The following is a 27,752-nucleotide window of genomic DNA, read 5'->3' on the forward strand; positions in this document are numbered from 1 at the left end:
CATTTTTTTTGTAAGATGTGGGAGCTGTATACCTTGTGGTGCCTTTTCTGGTCCCTGCTTGAGTAGTGGGGTTGGGCAAGGTGACATCCAGAAGTCCCTTCAAACTTAAGTCATTCTGTTACTTATGGATGACTACCTGTGGTTCTGTTTTTATCTTTTATTTTTTTTTTTCTCCATTCTTGTTTTGGCATTGCATTTCCCAGAGCAGTTTGTTACCCTTTGGCATCACTATGGCACAGTATTTATACAGTAATGTTACTTTCATAAAGGAATGGTATTTTGGAGGGGTTGTGAGGTGTGGGATACTTTCTTTTTTTCCTCAAGCTTTGAACTACCAAAAGAGAAGAACTCTTCCCAAAACCAAGGAGTAATGCAAAGCACTTCAGTTTTCCAAGGATCCATAGTTCTAGTATAAGCATGGAAAAGCTATATTTATAATGCCTATTTGAGAGAAATCTCACCTCTGAATAGAAAGGGGATGTAGATTTTTTAGGACTTTTGTTTCTAAAGCAAAGATGAGCATTACAGTCTGGCTGTAATAGAGCTCTGCAAAATACAGCCTTATTATTGTACAGGATACTTGACTAATTTGTTTCATTGGGGTTATGTGATTCTGTTCTGTTGTCCGTGTTTCATGATGGTAAGAGGCAGATGGGCTTTAAAACACGTCACAATTCAGCAGCAGAAGCAAGTTGCTCTAACACTAGCTTTTGTGACCTCTCTGCTCCAGCAATGAATCTTGAGAGCTTGATGAGAGGTGAGCAACCCCAGAAGGCTGAGGGACAGCAGGCTGTGTGATGGGCTTGGTCTTAGGGCTGCCTCCGAGAGCAGCTTGAGGAGATCACGTGCTGCTAGTTTGAATACAGGAGAAGGAATGCCCCAGGTCTCAAAAGCCTTGGGCAGTGTTAAAATAGCGATTGCTGAGCAGTCCCATCAGAAGTGTCTCTGGTAGCTGTGCTGCCAGTGGTAGCTTCCCCAACTAGAATTCACAAGACAGAAAAACAGAAACACAGTGCTCACTGAACAGAACATAAAGCAGGTTGTGTTCGTTCTGTGTGCTTCGGTGAAAACTGTGATGCAATTGTACAGATTGGCATGCTGGCCTACTCTACTGAACTGTTGCAGTCACACCTGAAAAACATGTATCTTCTGGCAGGAAGGGTAGGAGAAAAGCTCTACCTGCCAGAGTTCTTCATTTTAAGGAAAATTGTTGTGGCTAAAGAAAACCAAATCTTAGTTACTGCTGCTTAGCCAAGTTTTAGTTTTCACAAAAAGTGTGGTGATCTTTTCCTCAATGAGAAAATTTAACCTCATGAACCAACTTTGATCATACATGACAGGAAAGATACTCTCTCTCTTTTCACAGAAAAAAAAAACAAAACGAGAGTAATAGATACAAGCAGTCTTCCCTACTAGAAGGCTTTGGTAATATGAGTACTTTTCTGTGGTTTGCTTTGGTTCTGCTTGCTTTATCTCTGGGTCTGTTTTTTTCAACCATATCAGCACCTAACAGGTATCTGAGGCTTCCTTTGTGCAAGAAAGAGAGCGCTGGGGAAGTGTACCTTATTTTGTGGCATCTAGGAATGTGTCCGGAAACTGTTATTTGGTCTGAGCTCAGCTGAAGTTTGAATAAGCATGCCAAAAAAAATAGTTCAAAACTCTTGAAACTGAGATTGTAGCTCTTAATTTTTTGCTGGGGGTTGGGGGACTAATGCAAGATTACACACTTTGAGTTGAGAGCAAGTGTTTGCATTATGTATGTTTTACAGGAGGAAAAAAATCTCCTTATGCTGGGATGTAAAGTGTTTCTTAATTATAACCTTATTTCATTCTTCTGAGCTTCGTAAGAACTCAGATTCCTTCCAACTGACTCATCCATTTGAACTTTTCCATGCATCACTGCACCATTTAAAGGCCCTTACTTCTAACAGTCATCCGTATATGCTAAGGGATGTATTACTATATGGGCCTCTCTTCTAACAGATCTGACCCCTCAATTGCAAAATAACACACTCTGGAATTCTCTGTAAGAGTCCCCTTTCCTCTGATGGCTGTTTTTAGTGTAATTTTGAGCTACAAGCTCTTAGCAGCCTATCAGTAGTTGACTGGTATGTACCGTATAAAGAATGAGGAGTTTTAATAATTAGAACAGAAAATTTTTGTCTTTATCTGGGAAGAAACTTTAATTATTTCCAGAATATACTGAACTACTTAGTGCTAATATTCAACTATGCATGTGAATTGTTTTCTTCAGCAGCTCCTTAGTTTTGGACTTGTGGCCTGTTTTGAATTTTGTGATGTTGAAACCTGTATCTTTTTTTTACTGCCAAAGTTGCCTCCTGGAATACTATTATTAAAGAAAATGCTATGTATTAATAAAACGTATACTTTTGACTTTTGTGTCTTCACAGAACCATTCTCATGAACATTTACTAGACACTAGCGACTCAAGAAAACAGCAAGCTAATCAGCACACCTACCGTACAAGATACGCAGTAGAAGAAACTGCAAGGCCTGCTGAAGAGTTAGAAAATGGACACAGTTCCTCAGATGTAAGATCCTTATTCATGAGTCAAACTTTGTTCCATTTCTGCTCTTTAAGATCCTGCTTCAGTTAATTAAACATTGTTTCTAGTGGAAACTCAGCTAACTTAACTGTGCATTTTCTCTCTTTAAAAAGTGGTGTCGAATTAGGTTCTCACATGCTGTTGTATGTGTTTAGTTTTGCCTAAAAAGTAATTGACAGAAGAGAGAAATACTAATTTGTAAGGGCATTTTTCAAAGTGCAATGTTGAATCTTCCCTATATTTGTAAGCCTAATCAGCGTGTCTCAGATTGAACAAGGAGATGGGATAATACGACTTCCCAAGGTCGTCACCAGCCTCAAACATTTTGTGCTTTTTTAGCTACAGTGGAGAAAGTAGTAATACAAGTAGATAAAGTTTGCGCTAGGTTTTTGTTTCATATTGAGAAGACGTGGAAATACTACAGAAAAAGAACAGGAAATAATTTTCAAAAAGGTAAGCTAACATTTAAAAATGGAGATTTAGAAGCACTGAGATATCCACTGGCTATATGTTAAAAAAATGTTGCTTTACACTGTGTGTGTCCAGGCATAGGTATTTTCATTTAATTAAGTCCATTAAATTAAAGTAACTATCTGCAAACTGAAATAATATATAATACATTGAAAGCCTAGAAGAGTCCTAGTCATGTTGTCATGTATTATAACTTTTTTGAGTTCCAAAGAAAATGTTTTCTTTTCCCTTGCCTCCTCTTCTGCACCACCTGTTCTTGTTAGGAAGGGGAAGTTGTTGTTGCCAGTGGTGGAACGTCAGAAGATGATGAAAGAGCATGGCACAGTGATGGCAGTTCTAGGTAAGTGACATTATACCTTACAGAGAGAAGTCCTGCTGATAAATTTTAAGTAATTTTCTCTGTAACCAGTTAATGAGCAATGACTTAAACTTGAGCACATTTAGAAGAAAATACTAAAAAGGGCTTAAAACTTTATGGATTTAATTTTCAGCTGTATTACTAACTGAAATTTAGGGAAGGTGTCATCCTTGTTTGTCAGAAGCAGAATTGTTTCTGGTTGGTTTTGCAGAAGGGTAATTCTTTGCAAGCACAGGCACACTTCAGGCATGTGGTAGCAGTTTCCTATGACTGTCAGTCTGAGTTGTGTGACTGCCTCTGCTGACCCTTGGCTTGAAGTCAGAGGGCAGAGCTTGAAGTAGCTTCCACACATTATTTGTTTCTTCTTTAGCAGATTTTTTTTTTTATAACTTTTGTTCAAAGCTATTCATAGCCAGAAGTCCTGAGAACAGTATCCAGACTTTAACATGTATCGTCTTGAACTGACCACCAAGTAAACAGTGGATTTACTTATAGTGATGCTAGAAGTTAAGCTTCTTGCAAGATGGTCTCAAGGCTTTTGGTTTAGTACCATTTAATTTGTAGAGAGAATTTAGGGGTTTAGGCACTGGTTTTAACTATTAAAGTATTTTAGTGATCTAGACAGTTAACTATAATCTATCATATGCAGTGACTACTCCAGTGATTATTCCGACTGGACGGCAGATGCAGGAATCAATTTGCAACCACCAAAGAAAATTCCTAAAATTAAAACAAAGAAAGCAGAAAGTAGTTCAGAGGATGAAGAAGGACCTGAAAAACAAAAGAAACAAATTAAAAAGGAAAGGAAAAAGGGCATTGAGGAGAAAGATGGACCATCAACATCACCAAAGAAGAGGAAACCCAAAGAGAGAAAACAAAAGGTTAGAGGTTCTTTGTATATTACAGGATGCTCACTCCTGCTGTCTTAAAAATAATTAGATGAATGATTCAGTTACAACTTCATATTGTCTAATTTGAAAACACATAACTTTCACTCATAACAAATGATAATTACCGACTCTCCTAGGTCAAATGATAGATCACTGTAATGATACAGTTTCTAAATTTGATGTGTTTCACTTAAGGGACATTTATAATATTCTTAATGCCATTTTTCTCAGACCAAGAAACTTCTGTTCTATGGATGTATTGAGTATTGGTATAACATGTACCTGTATTTTTTCAGCTGTACTGCAATTTCTTTTAGGTCTGCACAATCATGTTGTCTTTTTTTTTTTTTTTTTTCCTATCAGTTTGTACCATGATGTGTGATATTTGCATTATGCTTGCCACTGTGCTTCCTTCCTGGGGAATTTAGCTTCATCAGGGTTTTGTCTGTGTTTTGTTTGCTTTCTAATATAACCTTGTCATTCCAGTTTAGACCAGTACATGGAAATTTTCAGTCATTTTTGTTATTTTCAATGTATTGTTGTTTTGGAGAGGGTTGTTTTGTTTTTAATTAAATGTTAGATCAGAAAACTTGGTTTCTTCATTCTTTTTTTACAGAGACCAAGAATAATCTATCTGGTAGATGCTAATTGCTTTCATAAGCTCATAGCCGTTCTTTTGCTATACCCAAGGAAACAAACTGTATAATCTAAGTAACTAAATAACTGTATTTTGTTTATTTATAAGATTAGGAGTCCTCAGCATTCCTTAAGATCATTATTTCAATATTTTGTTCCTCATTAGAAGGTAGAATGACAAAACAGCTGTTTAAATATGCAGGTTGGCATAATATCAGCTTTACTGTGGATCCTGGGTACAGCGTGCAGGATATTAGGCATGTCTTTACTCTTCAATTAGGGTACTTTCTGTTGATTGTACACAGTCATTTGTTGTAGTGTCAATACTAATAGTATCTTGATATTTACACAGTCTGAAAACAGAAGAAGGTATGAGATCAGGAAAACAGATGGTGTGGGTTTGTTTTGTTTTTGTTTTTCCAATGGTCAAAAGCTAGTTTAGCTTTTTATTATAAAATATAGTACTGGCTGACAGCCAACTATTTCCACTTAAATTGAAGCTGACCTGAGTGTTTTTGGGAAGTTTATATCTGCTTTGGTCCCAGTTATTGAGATTGCAGGAGGTTTTTGATTCAAAAAATGTAAGACTTAGGTATTTCATATTTTTAAAGATGTCTTGCTCCTTTCTTGAATCATGAGGAAATATTAGGCTGATAGGAATACCAGAAAACCATACCTCTTCCTTGTGCCCCTAGGTAGAATTAATTTTACCTGTCATTCCTGACAGATGCTTGTTTTTGAAGTTCCTTGTGGTAGAGACTCTACCTCCTTCCTGGGCAGAGAGCTCACAACCCTTGCTCTGACAGAAGGTTCTTCCTGATTCCTGAACCTTGAATCAAATTAGGACTTTCCATTGAGGAAAGAAGTTTGACCATCTTTGTAGCCAGGCACAGAATCAGAGAAATTAAGAAAGGAGTTATTTTTCTCTATTAATGATTGGACTGTTGAGATCTTGATGGTGCATCCATTTCTAATCCCCGTCTACTAGAAAGCAATCTAAAAACTGATACAGCAGTGAAGAAGGGCAAGAAAGGAGCACCCAGGAAGACCAAAGGGTACAGAATATTTTTTTTTTCTTTGGGACAGACACAAAGAGGCTGACTCTTAAAAGGGAGAGTTTGGAGGAGATACATTAAAACACTTTAATAAAACTATGAATGATTTAGAAATGAATAAATGAATTATTTTGTTCCTTATTTTGCTACAGTCAGATGTAACACCCAATGACAGACATGAAACTCAAAAAAAGAGCCCTTTCCTCATTCCACTTCCACCCCCTGAAAGCAAACAAAAACCCCAAACAACCTGAGCATGTAATCAAGTTGTGGAACTAATTACTGAAGATGTAGTAGAGTTTCAGAAATGATTAGACAAATTCACTGAGACTAGTCTGTTCCTGATGATTGAGTTCAGGTTTGGCTTCCAGAGGGTCTTAAACTGGTGATTAATGTGTGAAATTACAACAAGGGAAGATTTTATGTTTAAAGGCTATTTCTTGTTACCTTCCCACAATTTACCAATGACCTAGACCAACTTTGCTTTGGTGCACTGCATCAGTTTTTCCTGAGACAGAGTTGCTTGAATCTGAAGATCTACAAGGTGCTTCTATGTTAGTGATTTATTGCAATGGAGAGGTTCTGGTTTGATTTTTGTTTGTTTTTGACTGTGTGTATGCTTTTTCCTGTGCTACCCACCAGTGCTCCAGGGCTGCACTCAAAGCAATTCCCATCCTGGTGAAACCATATTTGAATTAGTGTAATGGGGTCACACTTGGAGGGTCCCATTAGCAGGCTGGGGTGCGGAGTCTTCTATCAGTGACTATATAGGGTAGATTTCTGTACAACTGTCCAAGGTTGCTTTCTGTATGTGCACAAGATGATGTGAATAATTTCAAAGCAACCTTGCTTGGACAGTTGTACGAAAACCTGCTTTTTCTAGCCTATTAGATACAGACCTGCAGGGTGCACCCAGGACCTGCAACTGCAGTGAGCTTTGTTACTTGGAAATATGTTATGTGGATATAACATCTGAAAATATAATTCCACAGCACATTATAGTGAAAAAAGCCAGTAGGTCACGGGGATGTACCCATTTGGGATCATTGCCACATGCTTTACCTCTGTTTATGTTCTTAAATATCTTCTTCTTAATTTTGTGTTCCTTAATTTGGAGGCAGCTGTATAGTTGTAATGTCTTATGAGCCAAGTCTACTCTATTAATTTAGTTAAAGAGAATGGCACGTTTCAGTTTTATCTTTTTGGGCATGAGGTGTAGTTACTGGAGTGTCAATAAATTCAGGCTTTGTTAGAAGAACCCCAACACCACCACTGCACTTGGGTCATAACAACCCGAGGCAGTGCTACATGCTCAGGGAAGAGTGGCTGGAAAGCTGCCTGGCAGAAAAGGATCTGGGGGTGTTGATTGACAGCCGGCTGAACATGAGCCAGCAGTGTGCCCAGGTGGCCGAAAAGGCCAACAGCATCCTGGCTTGTATCAGGAATAGTGTGGCCAGCAGGACTAGAGAAGTGATTGTGCCACTGTACCTGGCGCTGGTGAGGCCACACCTTTAATCCTGTGTCCACTTTTGGTCCACTTATCATAAGAAGGACATTGAAATACTAGAGAGAGTGCAGAGGAGGATGAGAAAGCTGGTGAAGGGTCTGGAGCACAAATCTCATGAGGAGCAGTTGAGGGAGCTGGGGCTGTTTAGCCTGGAGAAAAGGAGGCTGAGGGGAGACCTTATCATTGTCTACAACTACCTGAAAGGAGATTGTAGCATGGAGGGTGTTGGTCTCTTCTCCCAAGTAGCAAGTGCTAGGACAGGAGGAAATGGCCTGAAGGTGTGCCAGGGAGGTTTAGATTGGATATTAGGAAAAATTCTTCATGGAAAGGGTTGTCAGGCATTGGAACAGTCTGCCCAGGAAAGTTGTGGAGTCACCACCCCTGGAGGTGTTTAAAAGGCATTTAGGCGAGGTTCTTACGGACATGGTTTAGTGCTAGAGTTAGGTTAGGTTATGGTTGGATTCGATGATCCTGAGGGTTTCTTCCAACTGAAATGATTCTATGATTCTAAAACCCAACAAACTAAAAAAACACACTTAGTTTTTCAGATTATTAATGTTTTTGGTCTTGGTGATGGTTGTAAGCTGTTAAGTAAGATTTATTTTCACACTGGCAATGATTTTCTTTTTACATTAAATATACTTAAGAAATAGCAGTTGATTTTAATAGAACACTTCTTAAAATAAAAAGGTTCCCCAATTGTTAGTTTATTTATGTTAATCTGTGTGCATTTTCTTCAGAGGCTGGCTGTAGGAGTTCTGGCAGAAAATGGTTTGACACTAGAAGAATGGCTGCCGTCAGCATGGATTACAGACACTGTTCCTCGTCGGTGCCCATTTGTGCCACAGATGGGGGATGAGGTATTGTAGTTTTTCTTCCTCTGTGTTCTTGCTTCTTTCAGCTTTTTTTTGGCCTTTTTTATATTAATCTCTGCATTTTTTCCAGAGACTTATTATCAGAATATTTTGGATTTTCTTCAAAACATTCTTTGATCTGGCTAAAATTTGCTTTCACTTCCTTTAGTCTTTCTCATACTTAAAAAATATTCTGTATAGTGTTTCTTTGATTTTTTTTATTCCATGCTGTTGAGGTAATATTCCTTCTTGTACTGTGTTCAGTGTGTTGATTTCTTTATGACAGGTGTATACAAGCTGTATGAGATGCTTTACTTAGTGAAACTAGTCCTTAGTTGTGGAGCTTCTTGTATGCTGAAGAAGAGGTGAAAAATCAAATAGGAATTTAAGTTGCTTGGAAAACTTCAGTTTAGGACTGGAAGTAAAAAACAGGAAATAAACCTCTTGGGGGGAAGGTGTATGTTTGGTTTGGTTGGTTCATGGTTTTTAAGTCATTTATTCTGAACTAAAACTGATATTGTCCTTTTCACTTATGTTTCTGATATCAGAAAATTTGTGTTGGTCTCTTACAACAGAAAACCACAGAAGTTTTGTATATATGTATTTTTAGATGAATTAGACTGTAAACACTTTGTAAACATGGCCCAGATAAAATACAGTAGCAAAGGGACACCCACCAGTTTTTATTGTGGAAGGTATAGCATGTGAACATTACAGTGAATTGCATGACTAAGTAGTATCAGATAGAAGGCAATCCTGAAAATCAAGGTCTGTGCGTGTTTCCTAAAATCCCCTCAGGTTAAAATAAGAGGAAATAGCTGGCTTGTGCTGTAATGTGTCGTGCATTGGTTCTTCAGGTAGCAGTGCATTTCTGAGGTGCTGAATGGAGTTCTTGTACAGCTCACACCTTCAGAATGCAGTTGGAGAAATATTTGATGTGGTGGCAAATTCAATTAACTTTGGTCCTGAGCTAGAGCTGTTTGTAGGTACTACCTTAGAAATGGAATCAGGAGCAGAGGTTGCTTGTGCCAGCAGTTCTGTTTTTACTGGATCACTTCATTAATGCACTTCACAGGACAGCTATGCAAAAATTAAATCAGCATTGCTAATAAGAGAGGAAAGGAACACTTCAAGTTGAGAGTTGCAACTGGAGAAAATGCTTATGTATTTATGCCCTCCAGCAAGCATGTTTTGGAGGCTGCTGTTCAAAAGATCAAGTCCGAATAAATATATTTGGTGCCTGATACCATCTGGATACAGTGAAGCAGCCAAGGATTTATCTGTACCCTATTACTCAGAAGACTTTAACATCGTATCGGTTTAGTAAGATAAACCCCTGTGTTTGGTTTGTGGCACCTGCTGAACAGCTTGTGCAGTGTATACTAGGAAGATGTAACTAGACTGCATCCTTTTGCTGAAAAATGCTTTGTATTGGTGGACAGGATATTTCCTGTCTTGTGTCTAGAAAGCAGGAGTAGTTGCACCACTGGAGAATACCTTTGTAATAAAACAGCTCTGTCTAAAACTCTATCTCTGATACTCACCCTCCCCAGATTTGCTTAAGATGTGAAAAGAAGCTATTTATCTAGAAAGTTACTTTTGAGATCCACAGAAATAAAAGATCAGTTTAATTAGAGAAATAGAACGAGAAGAGGTTTCATGTGGCCTTTGAACATTATGGTGGATAGTTGGTATGTTTTACAAAATTTGGGAGGAGAGATATTTCAAATTTGTTCTCTTGCAGCTGTACAAACAAGAAAGAAAAACCCAGTACTGCTATATTTAGTTACACTCGGTGCGTAAGAATAGCACATACCATCCTTTTTCCCTTTCTGAATATTGCCATTTACAGACCTTTGTCATGTGTCTTGAGGAACAGTGGAGACACATCAGAGAGATGGGACTGAATTTCCCTGTCTGGTTATTGAAATACAATGCATATTCACTAGAGGATTCGGCCATCAACACAATAAAGAACCATTTTGTCTGGGTACACAGACATGCAGAAGAAGGAATTTATCAAGACTAAAAATATAATTTCCAGGAAAAAGGCATAGATTATTTTTTCACAGATATCTTTCTAATTTGTTCTTCTGACAGAGGATGTAATGCTTAGAGCCATTTACAAAATAAAAATGTGTCACTTCTGTAAACAGTGGGTTGAATTTTCAGGTAGAGGTTTAGCAGAAGCAGTAAGTGTAGGAGGAATTGTTTGTAGCCTGTGCCACTAAGTGGATTTTTTTTTTTTTTTTTTTTTTTTTTATTCCCTGGAAGGTACAGGAAACACTTGTCACAATGTTGAAAGTGTAATTGAAATTGGCATTATTTTAGATCTGTCTCTCAGTAGCACTGATTCCTTTTCCTGCCAGTTGGATTCTGACAGGGCACAGGAGATTCTCGCTGCTTTCATGCCCTCTGTAACTACTGTGTGTTTTTTCCCTACAAGGATATTGTGCTCATAGAATACTCCGAAAAACAAGAGTTTAAAAAATTGTACTGAGTCCTTCTCCATTTAAAAAAACAAAAGCACCATGTAACATTAAGGAAGTTCAGTAACTGTTAATGTAGAAACTTGATAGACACTTGTTTGTGGTGTTTTGTGAGACAACAATTTTGGAAAGCACATGGCAATACAAATATTAGTGTATTTATTTGTATAAATGTAGTTTAAAACTTACTGAGGGCTTTTCACTCTGCTTTTTTTGTTGTGTTATATGTTTACATTTAAGCCATTGTTCCCTGTTCCTATTTGATAAAAATCCTGTGTTTATGGTGTGGGGCACTTTCAGAGGTGTGGGTGTTTTTTTTTGTCGTTTTTTTTGGTTTTAATTTGGAATGCATTGTACCTGGGATATAGTTGTTCATCAGATATTTGTTCTAATTAGTTTGAGGAACCTCTGTTTAGCATTTCAGATACATTCCTTGAATATGTTTAAGGTTTTCAGCTTAGTGCTTCATTACTGTGATGGTTTATAATGAAAACATTCATCCACATGGTGTCATATATGACAGGATCTCAGTAAAATAATAGGCTCTGGTTGTCTGAACCATGGAAATTTATAGTGGAAGGATTTGAAAAACAATTTAATAAGCACTTGAAATGTCTGTTTTCAGTTTGTTCATGTCTGTGTTGAGCTGTTTGTTCACTGGTACAGAAGCAATCACCAAAATCTTAGCAGAACAATAACAAACAGCTGAATTTTTCTTCTAGGATATATTTCTTGTTTCAAGAGGACATAATTAGCCTGATAATGAATTTAGTGATACTTGATTGTCATCTCAGGGCTGTTCTACAGTGATAAATAACTGGATGGATTAGTGGACTTCATGTTGCTGTCATTGAATTGTTCTATAGTACGGTGATAAATAGATGCTTTTGTTACTGATTTCATTTTGTCCTCACGTGTAATTTAGGATATTTTGCTCAAAGGGAAAACAGTGTTCTGAATCTTTCCTATTTTTCTGTAAATGTTTCTATGATACCTACTTTCTAGCACTTAATTTTTTGAGAACCTGTAAGTCTTGCAGAAAAACAGTGGAAAAAAAGTTGATGATAAAACAGAAAGTACAAACATTGTATGGCAGTGATAGACTAGCATTTCAGCTCCTCAGAGTCTTTTAGATAACTGTCACATTTCACTTTTAGGTCTACTATTTCCGACAAGGTCATGAAGCATACGTTGTAATGGCTAAGAAGAACAAAATATATAGTATTAATCCCAAGAAACAACCGTGGCATAAAATGGAATTACGGGTATGACTTCTTTTTCATTTTTGTTTGCATCTTAAAAACAGTTTGGAAACTAATTGAAAAAAGTATCCTTAATACAGACGTTTCTAATGTCATGCTCATAGTATTTCAAGATAAGGAAGAAAAGTTATCTTAATAAATAGTCAAATGCTATCAGACCTTAAACTGTACTTCTTTTTGCATCTGTTTGGGCAGATGAGATGGTTACACTTCATAGCAAAGTATTTTTCAAACAAGTTATGTTGTGAAATAATAGCTTGTTTTGAAAGACTAAAGTTCAGATACTTGATGGTTCTGGCAGAAGTCTCGTCGTTTCAGTATACTCTATATTTTCATGTTTCAGAAAGTTGTTATAATGTTCCTAACCTCAGTGGTGGTACGTAACATTCTGTTTCTTCCAGGAGCAAGAGCTGATGAAAATAGTTGGGATTAAGTATGAAGTGGGCTTGCCTACTCTCTGCTGTCTTAAACTGGCTTTTCTTGACCCTGATACGGGTAAACTAACTGGAGGATCATTCACCATGAAGTAAGGAAAGAAATATTATATTCAGATTAGGGAATTTCTTGCAGGAATGTGATGTTGAAAGTTAAAAGATACCATTAATATTGTGACTTTGCTTTTGAGGTGTTGAGTTTGAAATAATAATTTTTATTTAAGTGCTTTACTTTGTGCTTTTGCTGTTTTATCTCTTAATAGTTGTGTGTTCTGTTCTAATTAGGTACCATGATATGCCAGATGTCATAGACTTCCTCGTCTTGAGGCAGCAGTTTGATGATGCAAAACACAGGCGATGGAACATAGGTGAGTTGTGGGGAGTTTTTTGGTGTGATTTTTCTGCTTATTTTTCTAAGTGTCTACCTATTTTCATGGTAACTTATTAAAAAGTAGATTATGGTAAATAAGATTCTAGTACTGTGCTGAAATTGGAGAACAAACTCTTTCCATATGGGATGTGGAGTCCTACTTTGTCCTTGACTGAATCTACAACAAGCAAACAAAATACTGAAGGTGATTAGTAGAAGAAAGTGCAAAGAAAATCTCGGTTGTGTGTTTGCAGAGAGGAATTAATACTTTTTAGAAATATGGTGTTTATTAGTAACTGATAATTTATTGCAGCTGACATATTGGTTGTCTTTTTGTTTGTTTGTTTGCGGGTCTTCTTACAACTTCATTGTTATTAGAATTTTTTAAAATTATTGTGATTTTTTTTTTTTTTTTTTTCCCCCACTTTACGGAATTTCTTCTGGAAATACAGAAACACCTTCTCCACCATTTGAAATACCCTTCTCATATCTCTATACTTGTTTTATTTCTGTTCTAAACCCCATATAGTTTAGCTTCACTGAAGTGTATATAACTATAGTTCACTGCTGTGTGATGTGGGAATGTTTTTGATGCATTTTACTTTGCCCATGCTAAGTTATTTCCAAGTGTTGGATACTGGAGAATGTCCATGACAGGCATATCCTCCAGTCAGGTCCATTTCCTAGTCATCTTTTCTATATGATGACAAAGATCATCTTTCAAAAATGAAATCTAACCTGGGGGAGAAAACTGCATTGCAGCAAAATGATCCTCTGAGTTGTTTATGTTTTGTTTTGTTTTTTCCCGGAGGTCAGGAAGTGTATATGTTCTCATTCGATTGTCCCTGATACTTAAAAGGTTAAACAAGTATTACTGATCCTTCTGTTCTCCTAAGAGAGACATTTGTATATCATACTGTATTTACAGAATGATAGGCACTGTTAAGTCCTTTCCAGTGTAGCAGCATATTCTGTGAAGTGACATGGTCCTGAAAGTGAGATATTGGTAGCCTTCCTTTTTTTTTTAAAGCAGGTCTCATTGTTTAAACACATTTTCTGTGAAGTAGCAGTGAGTACTGCTACAACTCAGTTTGTGCAGTTCTTCCATTCAGGAGCCGTGGCTGGCACGTGCGCAGCTGATGTGCCAGCATTTCTTGCTGCTTCGAGGAAAGCATCATATCACAGAATCACAGAATGTATGTTAAGGCTTAGAAGGGACCTCAAAATATCATCTAGTCCAATCCCCCTGCCAGAGCAGGAACACTTAGATGAGGCTACACAGGAATGTGTCCAGGTGGGTTTTGAATGTCTCCAGAGTAGGAGACTCCACAAGCCCCCTGGGCAGCCTGTTCCAGTGTTCTGTTACCCTCACTGAGAAGGGTATATTTATATATATATACCCTTTATTTATTTGTAAACATTAATGAGGTCACCCCTCAGTCTCCTCTTCTCCAAGCTAAAGAGACCCAGCTCCCTCAGCCTTTTCCTCATAAGAGAGATGCTCCACTCCCTTAATCATCTTTGTAGCTCTAAGCTGGACTCTCTCCAGCAGTTCCCTGTCCTTCTTGAACTGAAGGGCCCAGAACTGGACACAATATTCCAGATGCGGTCTCACCAGGGCAGAGTAGAGGGGAAGGAGAACCTCTCTCAACCTACTAACCACCCCCCTTTTAATACACCCCAGGATGCCATTGGCCTTCCTGGCCACAAGGGCACAGTGTTGGCTCATGGTCATCCTGCTGTCCACCAGAACCTTCAGGTCCCTTTCCCCTACATTGCTATGCAAAAACATGATGGGGTATCTGATTACCTATGTAGAAACAAGTGATACGACATATGTTTCTGTAAATATGCTGCCTCCTTGGTCTGTATTTGCTGTTTTCCAAGTGCTATACTCTCCTAAGTCCATTGTAGCTAAGTAACCTGAAGAAGGGGCACAGCTGGATGTTAAAAACTGGATTTTAAATTGTTCCCTACCTGACTTTTTGGCCAGGAAAGAAGAATTGCGCTCTTGTCCTTTGATGTACATCATTATATCCTTGCTTAGGATGTGTGTGCCTTTAGCAATAGATGTATAAATTACATGATGCCATATTAATAAGTTTTGTATCACCTCATGCTTTATGTTGTCCGAAAAGACAGCTAGTCTTCAGTTCTGTAGGGAACGTGGTAAAGACCCGAGGCTTGTGATTCAATAGGAAATGTAAACCTTGATATCTTCTTTAAAGATCATTTCAGTTTAAAGATCAAAGATTGGTCAACATCTACTAACATGTCACGGAGCTTTGCTCTTTCTGATGGTTATGGATCTGTGGTCTTGTCCCCCTCTGCCATGCCGTACACATTTTCCCACAAGATCACAGCAGCAGGAGCAGAATGACTGCTGTACCTTGTATGTGAACAGCCTGGCCAGAGGTCACATCAGCTGTCATGATAGAAATCCAGGAGTAGAGGAGGGACTTGTCAAGTGTCACCATTGCTGTTCTCAAAACTATGAGTGCAGGTAGCACCTCCTTCCTGGACCGGTAACTGTATTTCTAGACGCTTGTCATATAGAAGGCACTGGAACTACACGAAAAGTATCGAAAGTGCCAGAGCCTTTTATCAAGCCTTCAGTGTAAGTAATGTGAGTTTCAGGATAGTGTCTAATGCCAGCTTGTAACTCTGGCAAGTGTGTATTAGACTTTGTTCTTCAGTTCCTCTTTTGGGTGGTAAAAATAGTGGTAAAATAGTCTCTTTCTTTGAGACAGTATGAAATGCTAAAGCAGAGATAGCAAAGGCACTACTGTTAAAAATGTTACAGCTCTTCCAGGAGCCTTCTGGAGTGCTGCCCTGCTCTCTGCATTGTCACTTGGAATATTTTACTGGTGTACGCTTATGTACTTGGAACAAATCATGCGGTGTTTTGTTGCACTGTGGGACACAGTATAAAAATGTTCTTTGAAAGCAGATGGTATTTTCTGCCAGGATAAGGAGAAATGCCTTAGAACTGTATGTGAAACTGTTCCTGAGTATCTAACAATGTGAATCTGGGATCCCCAAGATTTATCTGACATGCTCGTGTCTTCCAAACTTTCACCATAGCTCTTTGTCAACAAACAGATTTTTTTTTTTTTTTCATGTCAAGCAGTTGCTGGTTTGTCTTCTCAGGAACTACTGTTACTTCCTTTTCTTATTCCTCTATGATTTCTGGCATTTAGCCTACAAATCAATGTTTTTATAGCTACTATTTGGAGAGTCACTGGATATTAAATTTTCAGACTCCACTTTTAAGTCATTAAAATGTTGATCTTCAACCAGTAACAATCCTTGGTGTTTTTGGTGTGGGGTGTTTGTTTTTGGTTTTGTTGTTGTTTTTTTTTTGTTTGGGGGGGGAGGAGGGGAGCAGTTTGTCGTGTGTTTTTGTTGTTAGGGGTTGATTTTTTTTTTTTTTTTTTTAGGGAAGAATATTTACTTATCTATTTTATTTTTATTATTAATATTAAAGTATATGAATGTATAATCTTTTCAGAAAGAACAAATGTAAAGTTCAAGAAGTGACAGGTTCTTATTTCTACCCAGATTTTTATTCTATATCTTTGTCTTACTATAGTTTAACTGCAAGATTAACACTTGTGTTAAAAGTTATTCCAGTAGGATTCCTGCAGTTTTAGCTGTATGTCTCAGACAGGTGTGCATACCTGTCTCTTACACCACTTTCTTACACCACTTTCTCTCAACCACTTTAAGTTCAACACATATTTTGTATTTTCATCAGGCTAATGTTTTCTAGTAATAACACAGTTCTGGAAAATTATGCTAAGTCCTTCTAATAAGAATTTTTGTGCTGCTGTCCACATAGATGAGGTAACACAGATGACATTGGAAAAGAGTGACTCAGGAGGTGGTTCTGTGGGCATTTTCAATCGTGTTTTCTGCTGTGGTGTTCTGTCCATAGGAATGATGCAGCTCTTGAGAAATCGGGAGTGGCTGCCAGCACACACTCCTTTCAGTGGTTTTGATCTGCTTGATATTCAGCCCTATGAAGGCACCCACAGTTGGACTGATTGATGCCCCTTTTTTTTTTTTTTTTTAATCATCACTAGGGAATGCCATCTTGAGAGATTGTACTTCAAGACCTCTTCAGAATTATTTATTCCTTTAAAATAAAGCATCAGCCCTTATTTACATTTTTGATCTTGCATTTCAGATATTTCTGATATACTTGGTTCTATTACATTTAGCACAATTGGGACTATTAATAGAACCTTTGTAATTGTCCTAGAATTACTTGCAATCCATTAATTTTTTTTTTTAAAAAGTGCCATAAAAAAAGCAGAACATTTTTTAGAAGATATTTACTCCCTATTAATTCAGATAACTGCAGCAAACATTTGGGCAGCATGAGGATGTACTGAAATGGAACTAACTACAGCAGTTGAGAATTTTTATGTGTGTAATCAAACCCCATGAAAACAAACATGCAGTTTGTGGAATCTCAGACTTATATTACATTTGTTCTTGTATTGAGCGAGCTGAATACTTTACTAAAAATTTTTTCTAAATTCCGTGGCATGTGTTAGAAAATGTTAGAATTTATGATGGCGTGTAATACACATATTCTCATGTGTAATATTTTTAATAACGCTTCTGACCTTTTTTCTCAGATAGGCAAATGCTTTGCAATAGTGAAACCATTTCAAGTCATAGTTTAAATTACTTTGCTAACCTTTTGAAGAAGCTTTAATAAATTTTATTCTTTTATCAGTCAGATTGCCTCTATAGTAAAGGGAATGAACCTCTGAGTTACATTTGTGTAGCTGAAAAAGCACTTCAGAAACAGAGGAGTTGCTTGGCAGCATGTAAAATATTGCCTTTACAGAAGTGTCACAATGTTCACTTTACTGTAGTTTTTAATGCAAGTAGATTTCAGTTTTAAAGTTAATGCGTTGAAATGTCTTACCTTCTACATGAAAATAACAAATAAATTCACATATAAAGAACATGTAGATAGATTTGCCAATCATTAATTGTTTTTTAACATCATTTTAACGTCTATTTTTGTTTAAAGGCAACCTTCAGAAATAGTTTAATAATTTTCTTTTAAACTGGGTATGACTCATGTTTGCCTATTGATGCTACAAGTGTGCAAAAGGATTTCTGTGTTCAAAATCAAGCCAGATGTATCTAAAAACTGCTTTTCCTGAGAGGAGTAGGATGCCTTGCATTGATGAAATTATTTTGTGTTCTTATCTAGGTGATCGTTTCAGGTCAGTGATAGATGATGCTTGGTGGTTTGGAACAATTGAAAGCCAGGAACCTCTTCAGCCTGATTATCCTGATAGCTTATTTCAGTGCTACAATGTCTGGTGAGCAAATTTATCTTCAATCTTTTGTTTTTAATTAGTTATTTCATTTGAAGTACTGACTGAGCACCTTGCTGTTATTAAATTCAGTCTTGCATCTCACCGTACCAGTTTATTAGAATACTCTGTGGTATATAAATAAGCTACATTACAAACATTAAATAATTACACTGTTGAAGCAATATTAGTAGATAATGTAAATGTGGTTATTTTAAAGCTGGGACAATGGTGACACTGAGAAGATGAGCCCTTGGGACATGGAGCTGATACCAAGTAATGGTATGGTACATTAATAATATAATTTGCTTTAAGGGTGTATTTAAAGAAGAAAAAAAAGTTGTATGGTTTTACCTCAATAATCATGTTTCTCTTGGGGAGTAGGGGGAAGGCCCATAAACCAGTTGCTTATGAACATCCTTAAATCAATTATTAAACTAAAAGCAGATCATGATAAATGAACTGTGAAAAAACATACAGCCATACTTAGACAAACTAGTGTATGCTGAAAATAGACAGAAAAGTTACAAAAACTTAGAAGAGATCATAGAATCACAGAATACTTTGGGTTGGAAGGACCTTCACAGGTCATCTAGCCCAACCCCCTGCAATGAGCAGGGACATCTTCAACTAGATCAGGTTGCTCAGGGCCACATCCAGCCTGGCCTGGAATATTTCCAGGGAAGGGGCATCTACACCTCTCTGGGCGACCTGTGCCAGTGTTTCACCACCCTCATTGTAAAAAATGTCTTCCTCATGTCTAGTCTGGATCTCCCCTTCTTTAGTTTAAAACCATTGCCCTTTGTCCTGTCATAACAGGCTAAATGACTATCCCCATCTTTCTTACAGGCCCCTTTTAAGTACTGAATGGCCACAATAAGGTTTCCCCTGAGCCTTCTCTTCTCCAGGCTGAACAACCCCAACTCTCTCAGCCTCATAGCAGAGATGTTCCATCCCTCTGATCATTTTTGTGGCCTCCACTGATCCCTCTCCAACAGGTCCATGTCTCTCCTGTACTGAGGGCTCCAGAGCTGGACACAGGACTCCAGGTGGGGTCTCAGCAGAGCAGAGCAGAGCAGAGGGGCAGAATCACCTCTCTCAGCCTACTGGTCACGCACCCTTTGATGCAGCCCAAGATACGATTTGCTTTCTGGGCTGCAAGCACACATTACCGGCTCATGTCCAGTCTTTCATCCACCAGTAGCCCCAAGTCCCTCCCCGCAGGGCTGCTCTCAGTCCTTCATTCCCCAGCCTGTATTCCTACTGGGGATTGCCGTGACCCAGGTGCAGGACCTTGCACTTGGCCTTGTTGAACCGCCTGATGGCCCTTTTAATTTGCTTCCTCGGGAGCTCTGGTTTTAGCATTTGAACTCATAAAACTGACAAAGTAAAACCACTGTCTGGAGAATTTTTTAGTGTCAATATCTCAAACTCCATCTGAAAATCATCGATTATTCATTACCAAAATCATTTATTAACAAGAATTCTGGGGTAAAAAAACAAACCGAACAAAACCCCACAACAGCAAAACACAACCACAACAATCTTTAACTGATAAAGGAGTGTCTTACTTGGTTCTAAAATAAATTCTACAATTAGCTATATGGTAGAGGATAAATTTTTTTTCATGAAGGACTTTACACCAAAATTCATTGTAAGGATTTAAATTTAACAGAACAATGTACCATAAGGATATTGGATGCATCCAACATGTCTTTGAGCAAATCAAGAATTATGCATTATGTTGTTACATATCTTTGAATTATAGGGATGTATATTACACAAGATACAGAGATTTATGTTTTATTTAGTTTTCGTGTTACATTCTAGCTGTATTTCCAGAAGAACTGGGAACTAGTGTACCTTTAACAGATGAAGAACGTAGAACGCTGCTCTACAAACCTCTGGATGGAGAGTGGGGCTCCAGGACACGAGATGAGGAGTGTGACAGAATTATTGCAGGGATAAACCAACTCATGACTCTAGGTAAATCATGAATAATATTGGGAACGTTTTTGTGTTATATTTTTCAGGCTGTGCTCATGGTACTTCTGAAATTACCAAAATGAATGTGATAAAATACACCCTTTTACCTCTTAAATTGAAGAAAACTTTCTCACCACACATGTAGTGGGTACACATAAGAACTACATTTTTCTCCTGTTTTCAAAGGTCACTGTTGCTTTTTGGTAGATAATTGGATATGTCAGGGGTTTGGGTTTTACATGCTAAAACCTTGATTTTTTTGCTTTAGCTACTGGAATCCCTTGTTGGGGTTAAAATTGCAAACTTTATGATAAACAGAATATTAACTATATTACAGGCAGATAGGTTAAAAAAATGTTATATAATTACTCAGAGAATGAATACCTATATGTTGATTTTCCCTATGTTAACCTTTTCTAGTTCCCATTTTCTCCCCCACATTTTCTTGGTTGTGCAAAATGTTGAGGAAATGGCAAAATGTTGAGGATAAAGTAATTGATTGACTTATGAAGAGCCACTTGCTATTTGGTTGTAGAGCAATTACTCTTTCCAGGCAGCTTCTGAAAAGGTAATTGTTAAAACATTTGACATATCGCTGCAACATTTACGTGATGAAATATGTGTGTCTGAGATGGAGATCCATTAGTGAAATACAGGCTGAATTGTAAGTCTTCCGTATATTTTTTGACGAGCGAAGTGTGTCAGTCAGCACTCTTAGTTTTTTGGGTATCAGTGGTCATAATTTGTATAGATAAGTTGTCACAGACAAGTTTCTTCAACTGATTTTTGAAGTACCTAAAGCAAGATAAGACACATTTAGAAAAAGCCTGAAAACTTAACTCTTGAAATACTTCTGATACCTAAAGGTCTCACATTATGACTTCTCTGGTGACACACTGCGTAAAAAGCTTCCCTTTGCTTCCAAAAGAAAGGAAATATCCATATGGTCTAGTAATACAATTACAGAATTAAATTTAAAAACTTGTGAGAAAATGAAATTTTAGTTGTTGTCACTGTGTTGTCGGAAAGTAATGGTTTTACATTTAGCATTATGTTGTGGGTACACAACATAAGCATTATGGCATAATGCTTAGTTTGGGTTTTAACTATGGCATATGTGGTGCGTATTGGTACAAAGTAGCAGTTGCTAGAACATTCATAAGAGTAAGTAAACAGCTTTTAGAAGAAGAGCAGTCTGTTTAACAACAACGTATTTTCTGTTTTTAAAGACTTCGGAGAGACACTGCGAAGGGGTTTTATGTTTTTGTGTTACTGTATTTGCTCTTGACATGTAAAATATAGGCATGATGTGTCTAGGAACTTGTGATGCTTCTGAGCACAGGAGGAGAAAAGCAAGTTTGTGTAGATGCGCAGATTTAAATTGCTCAGCAGTCTTCTAGCATTGTGGTGGGTTGGCTTTAGAAGGCTTCTTTGCTCTGAGGTAGGGACAGGAGGTTGTGTTTGTATTTTATTTTTAGTCTGGATTTTGCCTGTATTTTAATGACATTGAAATGGTACTCTAAGTCTTATGGTAAGAATCTAATGATTGCTTTGCTTGAAGATGAGAGTGGTAATATAAAACCAAATGAATTGAGCCTGTGTTGTAAATAACAGTACTGAATTGCATATCTTCAGATATGTATAATTTATACATATAAGTTTCCTTTTCAAAGGTGTATATTTTGCAGATACTCGCCCGTCTCTGAGGAGTGTGGTGCTTCATGCACAACAGAATGGGTAGTCACAGCAGTGATTATACTGGCAGCATACATCTCACCTAACATTTTTATGAGTAAAAATACCGAAAATTGTTCAGAGTATCTAGCGTAGTTATTTGTGTTATTTTGGGGAAAGTGCTTTGTGTTTCAGAAGAAATAGCATCTCTTGTGGCAGGAGTGGAATCTTGAAACTGCTATAAGCTTTTTGTGGTATGTAACTTATATATATATATATATATATATTTTTTTTTTTTTTTTTAATTCTATCTAGATATTGCTTCTGCATTTGTGGCACCTGTGGATCTTCAAGCTTACCCAATGTATTGCACTGTTGTTGCATATCCCACAGACCTCAGTACCATTAAACAAAGACTGGAGAGCAGATTTTACAGGTTAGATCCAAGTCTCCTAAATTATTTGCCTTGAGATCCTAAATTGTTGGGCAGCAACAAAAATAAGCTTTATCTTTTTGACATTGTTTTGATGTTTTCCTAAACTATGTTTGTAATTGCTACTTTTTGCAGTATATATTATCACTTTAGAAGTATGATCTTTTAAATTACCTCTGTTTCCTTTGGTTCTCGGGATGTTTCTGGTTTGAAAATCAGTGTTTGTGTAATACTTGTTTTGAATAAACATGGATAGCATTTTGTTTCGGGACAGATTTCAAAGTTAATTTTTAGTGCTTTTGTGTACTAACTGAAGATTGAATTCTAAACTAAAATAACTTTTTCATGTTCAAAAATATCCCTGTTTTTTATACACTATAATTTAATAATGCACATTTATTGTTCCATGTTTATTGTGTGATTCAAGATAATCCAACTTTGACTTCTGTAATGTACTGCTTTGAAATCAGAGTTGGTGATTTGTAATGGTTTTCACTGCATTTTGCTTCTCTTGTCAAAAGAGTAAGCAGTTACTTTTTGTAATCAGCCTACCTTATTCCATAAATCTGTTTTTATTAGTTTGTAGTATTGCCAAGGCCCAGTTAGATAACGAGCAGCCACCTTCTATTGTGTTTTCCAGTGAAAATGTTTTCTTTACCTGCAGAAGCAGGAGGGACTGTTCAGATCACTTGTAATTTTGGTAGCTTTTCATGAGGCATTTTTTCCTCTTCTGACCCAGGAATCTTAGCATGTCCATATGTTTTTAAAAAATACAAAACAAGGTAAATATGGTCTTTCCCAGTCACTGCTGAACCTGTAAACATGATTAAATTCCATCTAAATGCTTATGCTACACTAAGCATTTTAAGTGATTCTCCAGTTCACTCTAGGAAACACTTGTGCAGCATTTCTTTTTCATCATGCTTTGCTAGTATGAAGATAGAAAACTCTATATATTTCTAACTTCCATGCTGTCAGAGTTTTTATTTTAAATAGAATATATTTTCTTCTTTATTGCCCCTTTTTTTGTTTGTTTAGATTTGGGGTTAATTGGGTTTTTTTTGTTATTTTTGCTTTTGTACGTAATTTTTTCACAATGTTGTGGCTATTCTATACTTAAGTCATTAAATCAGAGCTATGGGAGGAAATCTGATCATTGTCTATCTGTCAGAAAAAATGTATACTCTTAATTTTTATTAGTATTTTGTTAATCCTCAGCTGTGACTTAAGAGGAGGTGATATAGGATGGATTATGTATATCATAAAGGAATAATAAAAGCTGAAGCATCACAACTGAATTTGCCTGAGGGGCATTGGCAGTATATTCTTAAAGCCTTTTGTATAAATTACTGCAGGACATAAAGTGAGAGCGGGAGGCCTGAGAAAGCTGCCTTCTGCTGGTCACACAGGAAACATACCCAAGTGTGCATGTTTTCTGATTTAGTGTAAAAAAAATTATGAGTGGGGTAGTACATTGGAAGAAGGTTGTAAGGCTTTTTCTTCTGTTTCGTATACAAATTGGTATTTGTTTTTCTTCCCCCTCCCCTCTTACTTCTCACACACAGGCGCCTTTCTTCATTAATGTGGGAAGTCCGGTACATAGAACATAACACTCGCACATTTAATGAACCTGGAAGTCCTATTGTCAAATCTGCCAAATTTGTCACAGATCTCCTGCTGCACTTCATAAAGTGAGTAGCTTAGTAGGTCTGTTGTTATTCCTGTCTCTTACAAAGGTATTTAGTCTTTTCAGATCTGAATTTTCAAGTGAGATAGTTCTGCAGCTTGAGTAAGGCCTATTTTTTACTGTTGGGGCAAAACAGAGTAAGGCTTGTCTTGACAAAGGATACTCAAGTTTGCAAAACAAAGTGAAGTTTTATAATACATTGATTTGCATGGCATTTTTCAAGAAACTTTCTGCTAAATGATAAAAATGGGTCTGAGTGTCTTCATGGAGTGATATATTTATGGGTAAGTTAGGAGTTTGAGTTTCAATACTGCCTGTGTTAATATAATTCTGGGCATTTAATTCTAAAGTCTTTACAATTTATAATGTGATTGAAAATGGTGTTTGATATGCAACATTGGAAACTTTGTAGTTGACAGAAATACTAGTTGTCTTTCAGGTGTTGTTTTTTTTTTTTATTGTCTGTAGAAAAACTCAATGAGAAATGTTTCAGATTTCTCGGTTAGTTGACATGTCTGCAGACTTGAAGTTTGTAATAAGAATTTAACTGCGTGTCCAGTGCCCTGATTTGCTTGGACACAGGGAATGTTGCTGTTCCCACCTTGTGGAAATGGCAAGATACTTCAATAGTTTAACAAAAACTATAACACTTTTAGTGATTTAGTTTCTCAGTGTTAAATTGAATCTTGTTTTTTATTTCATGTGTTCTTAAAAACACTAGAATTACATTATGTATTTGGAAATCTAGGACTTTAACTCCATGCATAAATCTTTGATATCTTCAGTGCCTGTGATTTCTCATACTGGCTGGAAAGTGAAAAATACTTAACTGCTTCAGATATTGAAAGTTTTCGTCAAATACATCTCTAGGAACACATATGTATCTAAAGGGCTTTTCTATTACGAATTTTGTTAACATCTTTGTTCTATGTGGCTTTTTTCTGATTAATTAAGGAGCTCAGGGTTTTTCAAAGTGTGTGTTTTTAATTGGCTTAGTAAAATTAGTGCAATACATGGATATTCTTATTTAATAATGGCCTATAGCTTGTGTCTGTTAATATACTCATGTAAGTGAATTAGCAATGCATATATAAAACCCAGACTTTTTTTTTTTAGTTCTAACTGTAGGGTAGAAGGCTGAGACCATGGAAAGCAAACCACATGGTTCCAACAGGAGTGAAATATCTAGATGCCTCTGGGAAGCTAAGATTTAGTCTCCAAGTTACCCAAGTCTTTTTAAAAACCAGGAAATTGGGGGGGGCTGGTTCTCGACTTCTTTCACCTTCTCCCCTAGCTGTTCTAGTGCTGTAGCCTGTATTATGGATTAGGATTCTAGTGCAGAGTTACTAAGTATTTACTCCTGTTTTCTGATGGTTTGTATTGCTACACAGTAGAATCCCTTTGGGCTTTCTTTGGTGTAGGAGTTTACTGTTATACAAGAACTGAAAATTGGTATTTGTTTTGCTGACTTAATTATGCAAGTTTATATAATAACAATGTTAGTCCTTACACAAATAAACATTGCATTTCAAATGTCTTAAATTGTGGATGCTAATCTGTTTGCACTTTCGTACATTAAATCCACAGTAATGTTTCTTACAAAGCTAGATGGGCCCCAAAGCCCTTTATGTGGTATAGTGTTAGGGTTTTTTTAAATACTAATAAATTAATGTTAAAGGATTAAGATTTTTAATTTTAAAGGATTGGCACTGTTAAGTCGTCTGTGTGTTACAGAGTGCAGATAACATCTTGCAACTTTTGAGCGGAAGATTAGCTTTTCTTATTGCTGTAGTCATCTTGGTATTCATATAGCGCTGAACACTTTGTTGTATTATTTGGGAATGGCTTCATAAACATTTTCCTGCCGTAGGCAAAATACAGTTGATTCCACAGGTGAAGATGGAAAATAAATGTTAGTGTGTATTTCTTTTGACACAGAGACCAGAGTTGCTATGACATAATTCCATTATACAATGCAATGAAGAAGAAAGTGTTGTCTGACTCTGATGAGGTAAGTGGTTGTGCCTTAGACATTTCCATTGACAGACTGAAGAAACGGGATCACTGTCTCTGTCCTCCTGCTGGATGCCAGAGTACTATTTTTGTGACTATAAGGGAGTGGGGTGTACTTTTCTGTCAATTAAATGTTTCTTTTTGTCAGCCATTAAACTGGGTAAAAATCCATCTTCCTCCTTTAGTGCAGAGAGCTTTAACAGTTTATTGGAGAATTTAGATTATTTTTTTTTTAGACTTTGGAGAGGTTATCAAAACTGACAGTCACATGAAATGCTTCCCAGAGGGACAGGGATAGAACTGTAAGGACTCAAATTATAAGTGAAGTATTAAAGAACTCACTTACTCATATATGCTTATATTTTTTTAACCTTTTTATGCGACTCATTATCTTGCTCAAAGGAAGAAGAGAAAGATACAAATGTGCCAGGAACTTCCACTAGAAAAAGAAAGGTAAACTTTTATATATTTTTAAATTATTTATAGTGCTATACATAATTAGAAATGCATTTGTAAACAAATGAGTGTAAAACTGAAAACGTTTTTATTACTGTGTAACTTCAGCTTCAAGCTGACTGAGGTGGTGTTCTTCTGAGCTGTTCAATGTAAAAGCATTTCTGTCTGTGCTGCTGTGTGCTACGAATTCATTAATTAGAAATTATATCCTGCAGAGTAACTCTTCCATTATATTTTGTCTAAAAAGCTAGTTTATTTAATATATACCAGACAACATTGTCATTTCAGGATCATCAGCCGAAGCGGCGGCTACGTAATAGAGCTCAGTCATATGACATTCAGTCATGGAAGAAGCAATGCCAGGAGCTGCTGAATCTCATTTTTCAGTGTGAAGACTCTGAACCATTTCGACAACCAGTGGATCTCCTTGAATATCCAGTGAGTATTTCGGAACAGGAGGCTGGTTATGATCCAGTTAATAGGTGGATTTTATTTTTTCAACTGTGACCATTTTCCCAGCTTTTTTAATTGAAACTTCAGGCAGCTTTATTGACATATTTTTTCAGTGCTTCATTGTCACCTGATAATAATGTTTGTTGTCTTTTTCAGGTAATTTCGGAAGAAATTGTACTTCTCTGCTCTCTTAAATTAGCTACAAAACGTTTTATATTCAGGGTTGCCTATGTTTATAAGTAAATTACAGCTTTTGCGATTATGACATGTCTTTCATTTCTGGGTGAAAAATAGTCATTTGAAGTGCATATGTTGATTGTTGCATGTGACAAATGTCATGGATCAGTTTTCGTTTGCGTTTCAGAAGTATAAAAGCTAAAAGTAGTTTTCATACCACAGTCATCTGGGCTTGATGCGTAAAAAGTACCCACTGAAGAACTGTAATGAAACATTAACTGTAGTAACAGTGACTCTCCCAAATGTCGCTTTATGCCTGGGTCATTACCCTGGAGTTCATATCGCCGTGATCAACCATTTGTAACTACAGAATATTATAACACAGAAGTCTTGTTGCCTTGTATCTCTTTTAGCTTTTCAGTCTGGTTCTACTTTAAGTAACGAAGCAAAGGTTTTGCATGCTTTCCTTCAGTTTTTCTTTAGAAGATCACTCTGAGGTGATTAACTTGGGGGAGATAATTCATCCCAGTGGGAGAAAAGAAGTGCTTCTCTTTTGGAAGTCACGAGCAGGTCTGTCCTGACAGTTCCACAGCCACTGGGGTACCATCATTTTTGAAGTAACTTAAACTTGATGTTGT

General features: G+C 36.9%; 1 protein-coding gene across 2 annotated transcripts in view; it reads left to right on the forward strand.

Annotated features, from left to right (window-relative positions):
• The window catches only part of PHIP (PHIP subunit of CUL4-Ring ligase complex), a 106,550-nt gene that overhangs the window by 69,667 nt on the left and 9,131 nt on the right, over positions 1-27,752 (forward strand). For both annotated transcript variants that reach the window (XM_082049330.1, XM_082049331.1), the window contains exons 21-35: positions 2,412-2,552; positions 3,302-3,378; positions 4,046-4,277; positions 8,225-8,344; positions 11,985-12,092; positions 12,491-12,615; positions 12,809-12,891; positions 18,130-18,241; positions 18,456-18,517; positions 20,066-20,221; positions 22,211-22,331; positions 23,894-24,019; positions 25,954-26,026; positions 26,431-26,481; positions 26,773-26,922. In XM_082049330.1, coding sequence (XP_081905456.1) covers positions 2,412-2,552; positions 3,302-3,378; positions 4,046-4,277; positions 8,225-8,344; positions 11,985-12,092; positions 12,491-12,615; positions 12,809-12,891; positions 18,130-18,241; positions 18,456-18,517; positions 20,066-20,221; positions 22,211-22,331; positions 23,894-24,019; positions 25,954-26,026; positions 26,431-26,481; positions 26,773-26,922 — 1,737 coding nt within the window. The remainder of the gene's footprint in view (positions 1-2,411; positions 2,553-3,301; positions 3,379-4,045; positions 4,278-8,224; positions 8,345-11,984; positions 12,093-12,490; positions 12,616-12,808; positions 12,892-18,129; positions 18,242-18,455; positions 18,518-20,065; positions 20,222-22,210; positions 22,332-23,893; positions 24,020-25,953; positions 26,027-26,430; positions 26,482-26,772; positions 26,923-27,752) is intronic.

Source organism: Streptopelia decaocto (assembly GCF_964273445.1).
Source record: "Streptopelia decaocto genome assembly, chromosome: 3".
Lineage (NCBI taxonomy): Eukaryota > Metazoa > Chordata > Aves > Columbiformes > Columbidae > Streptopelia > Streptopelia decaocto.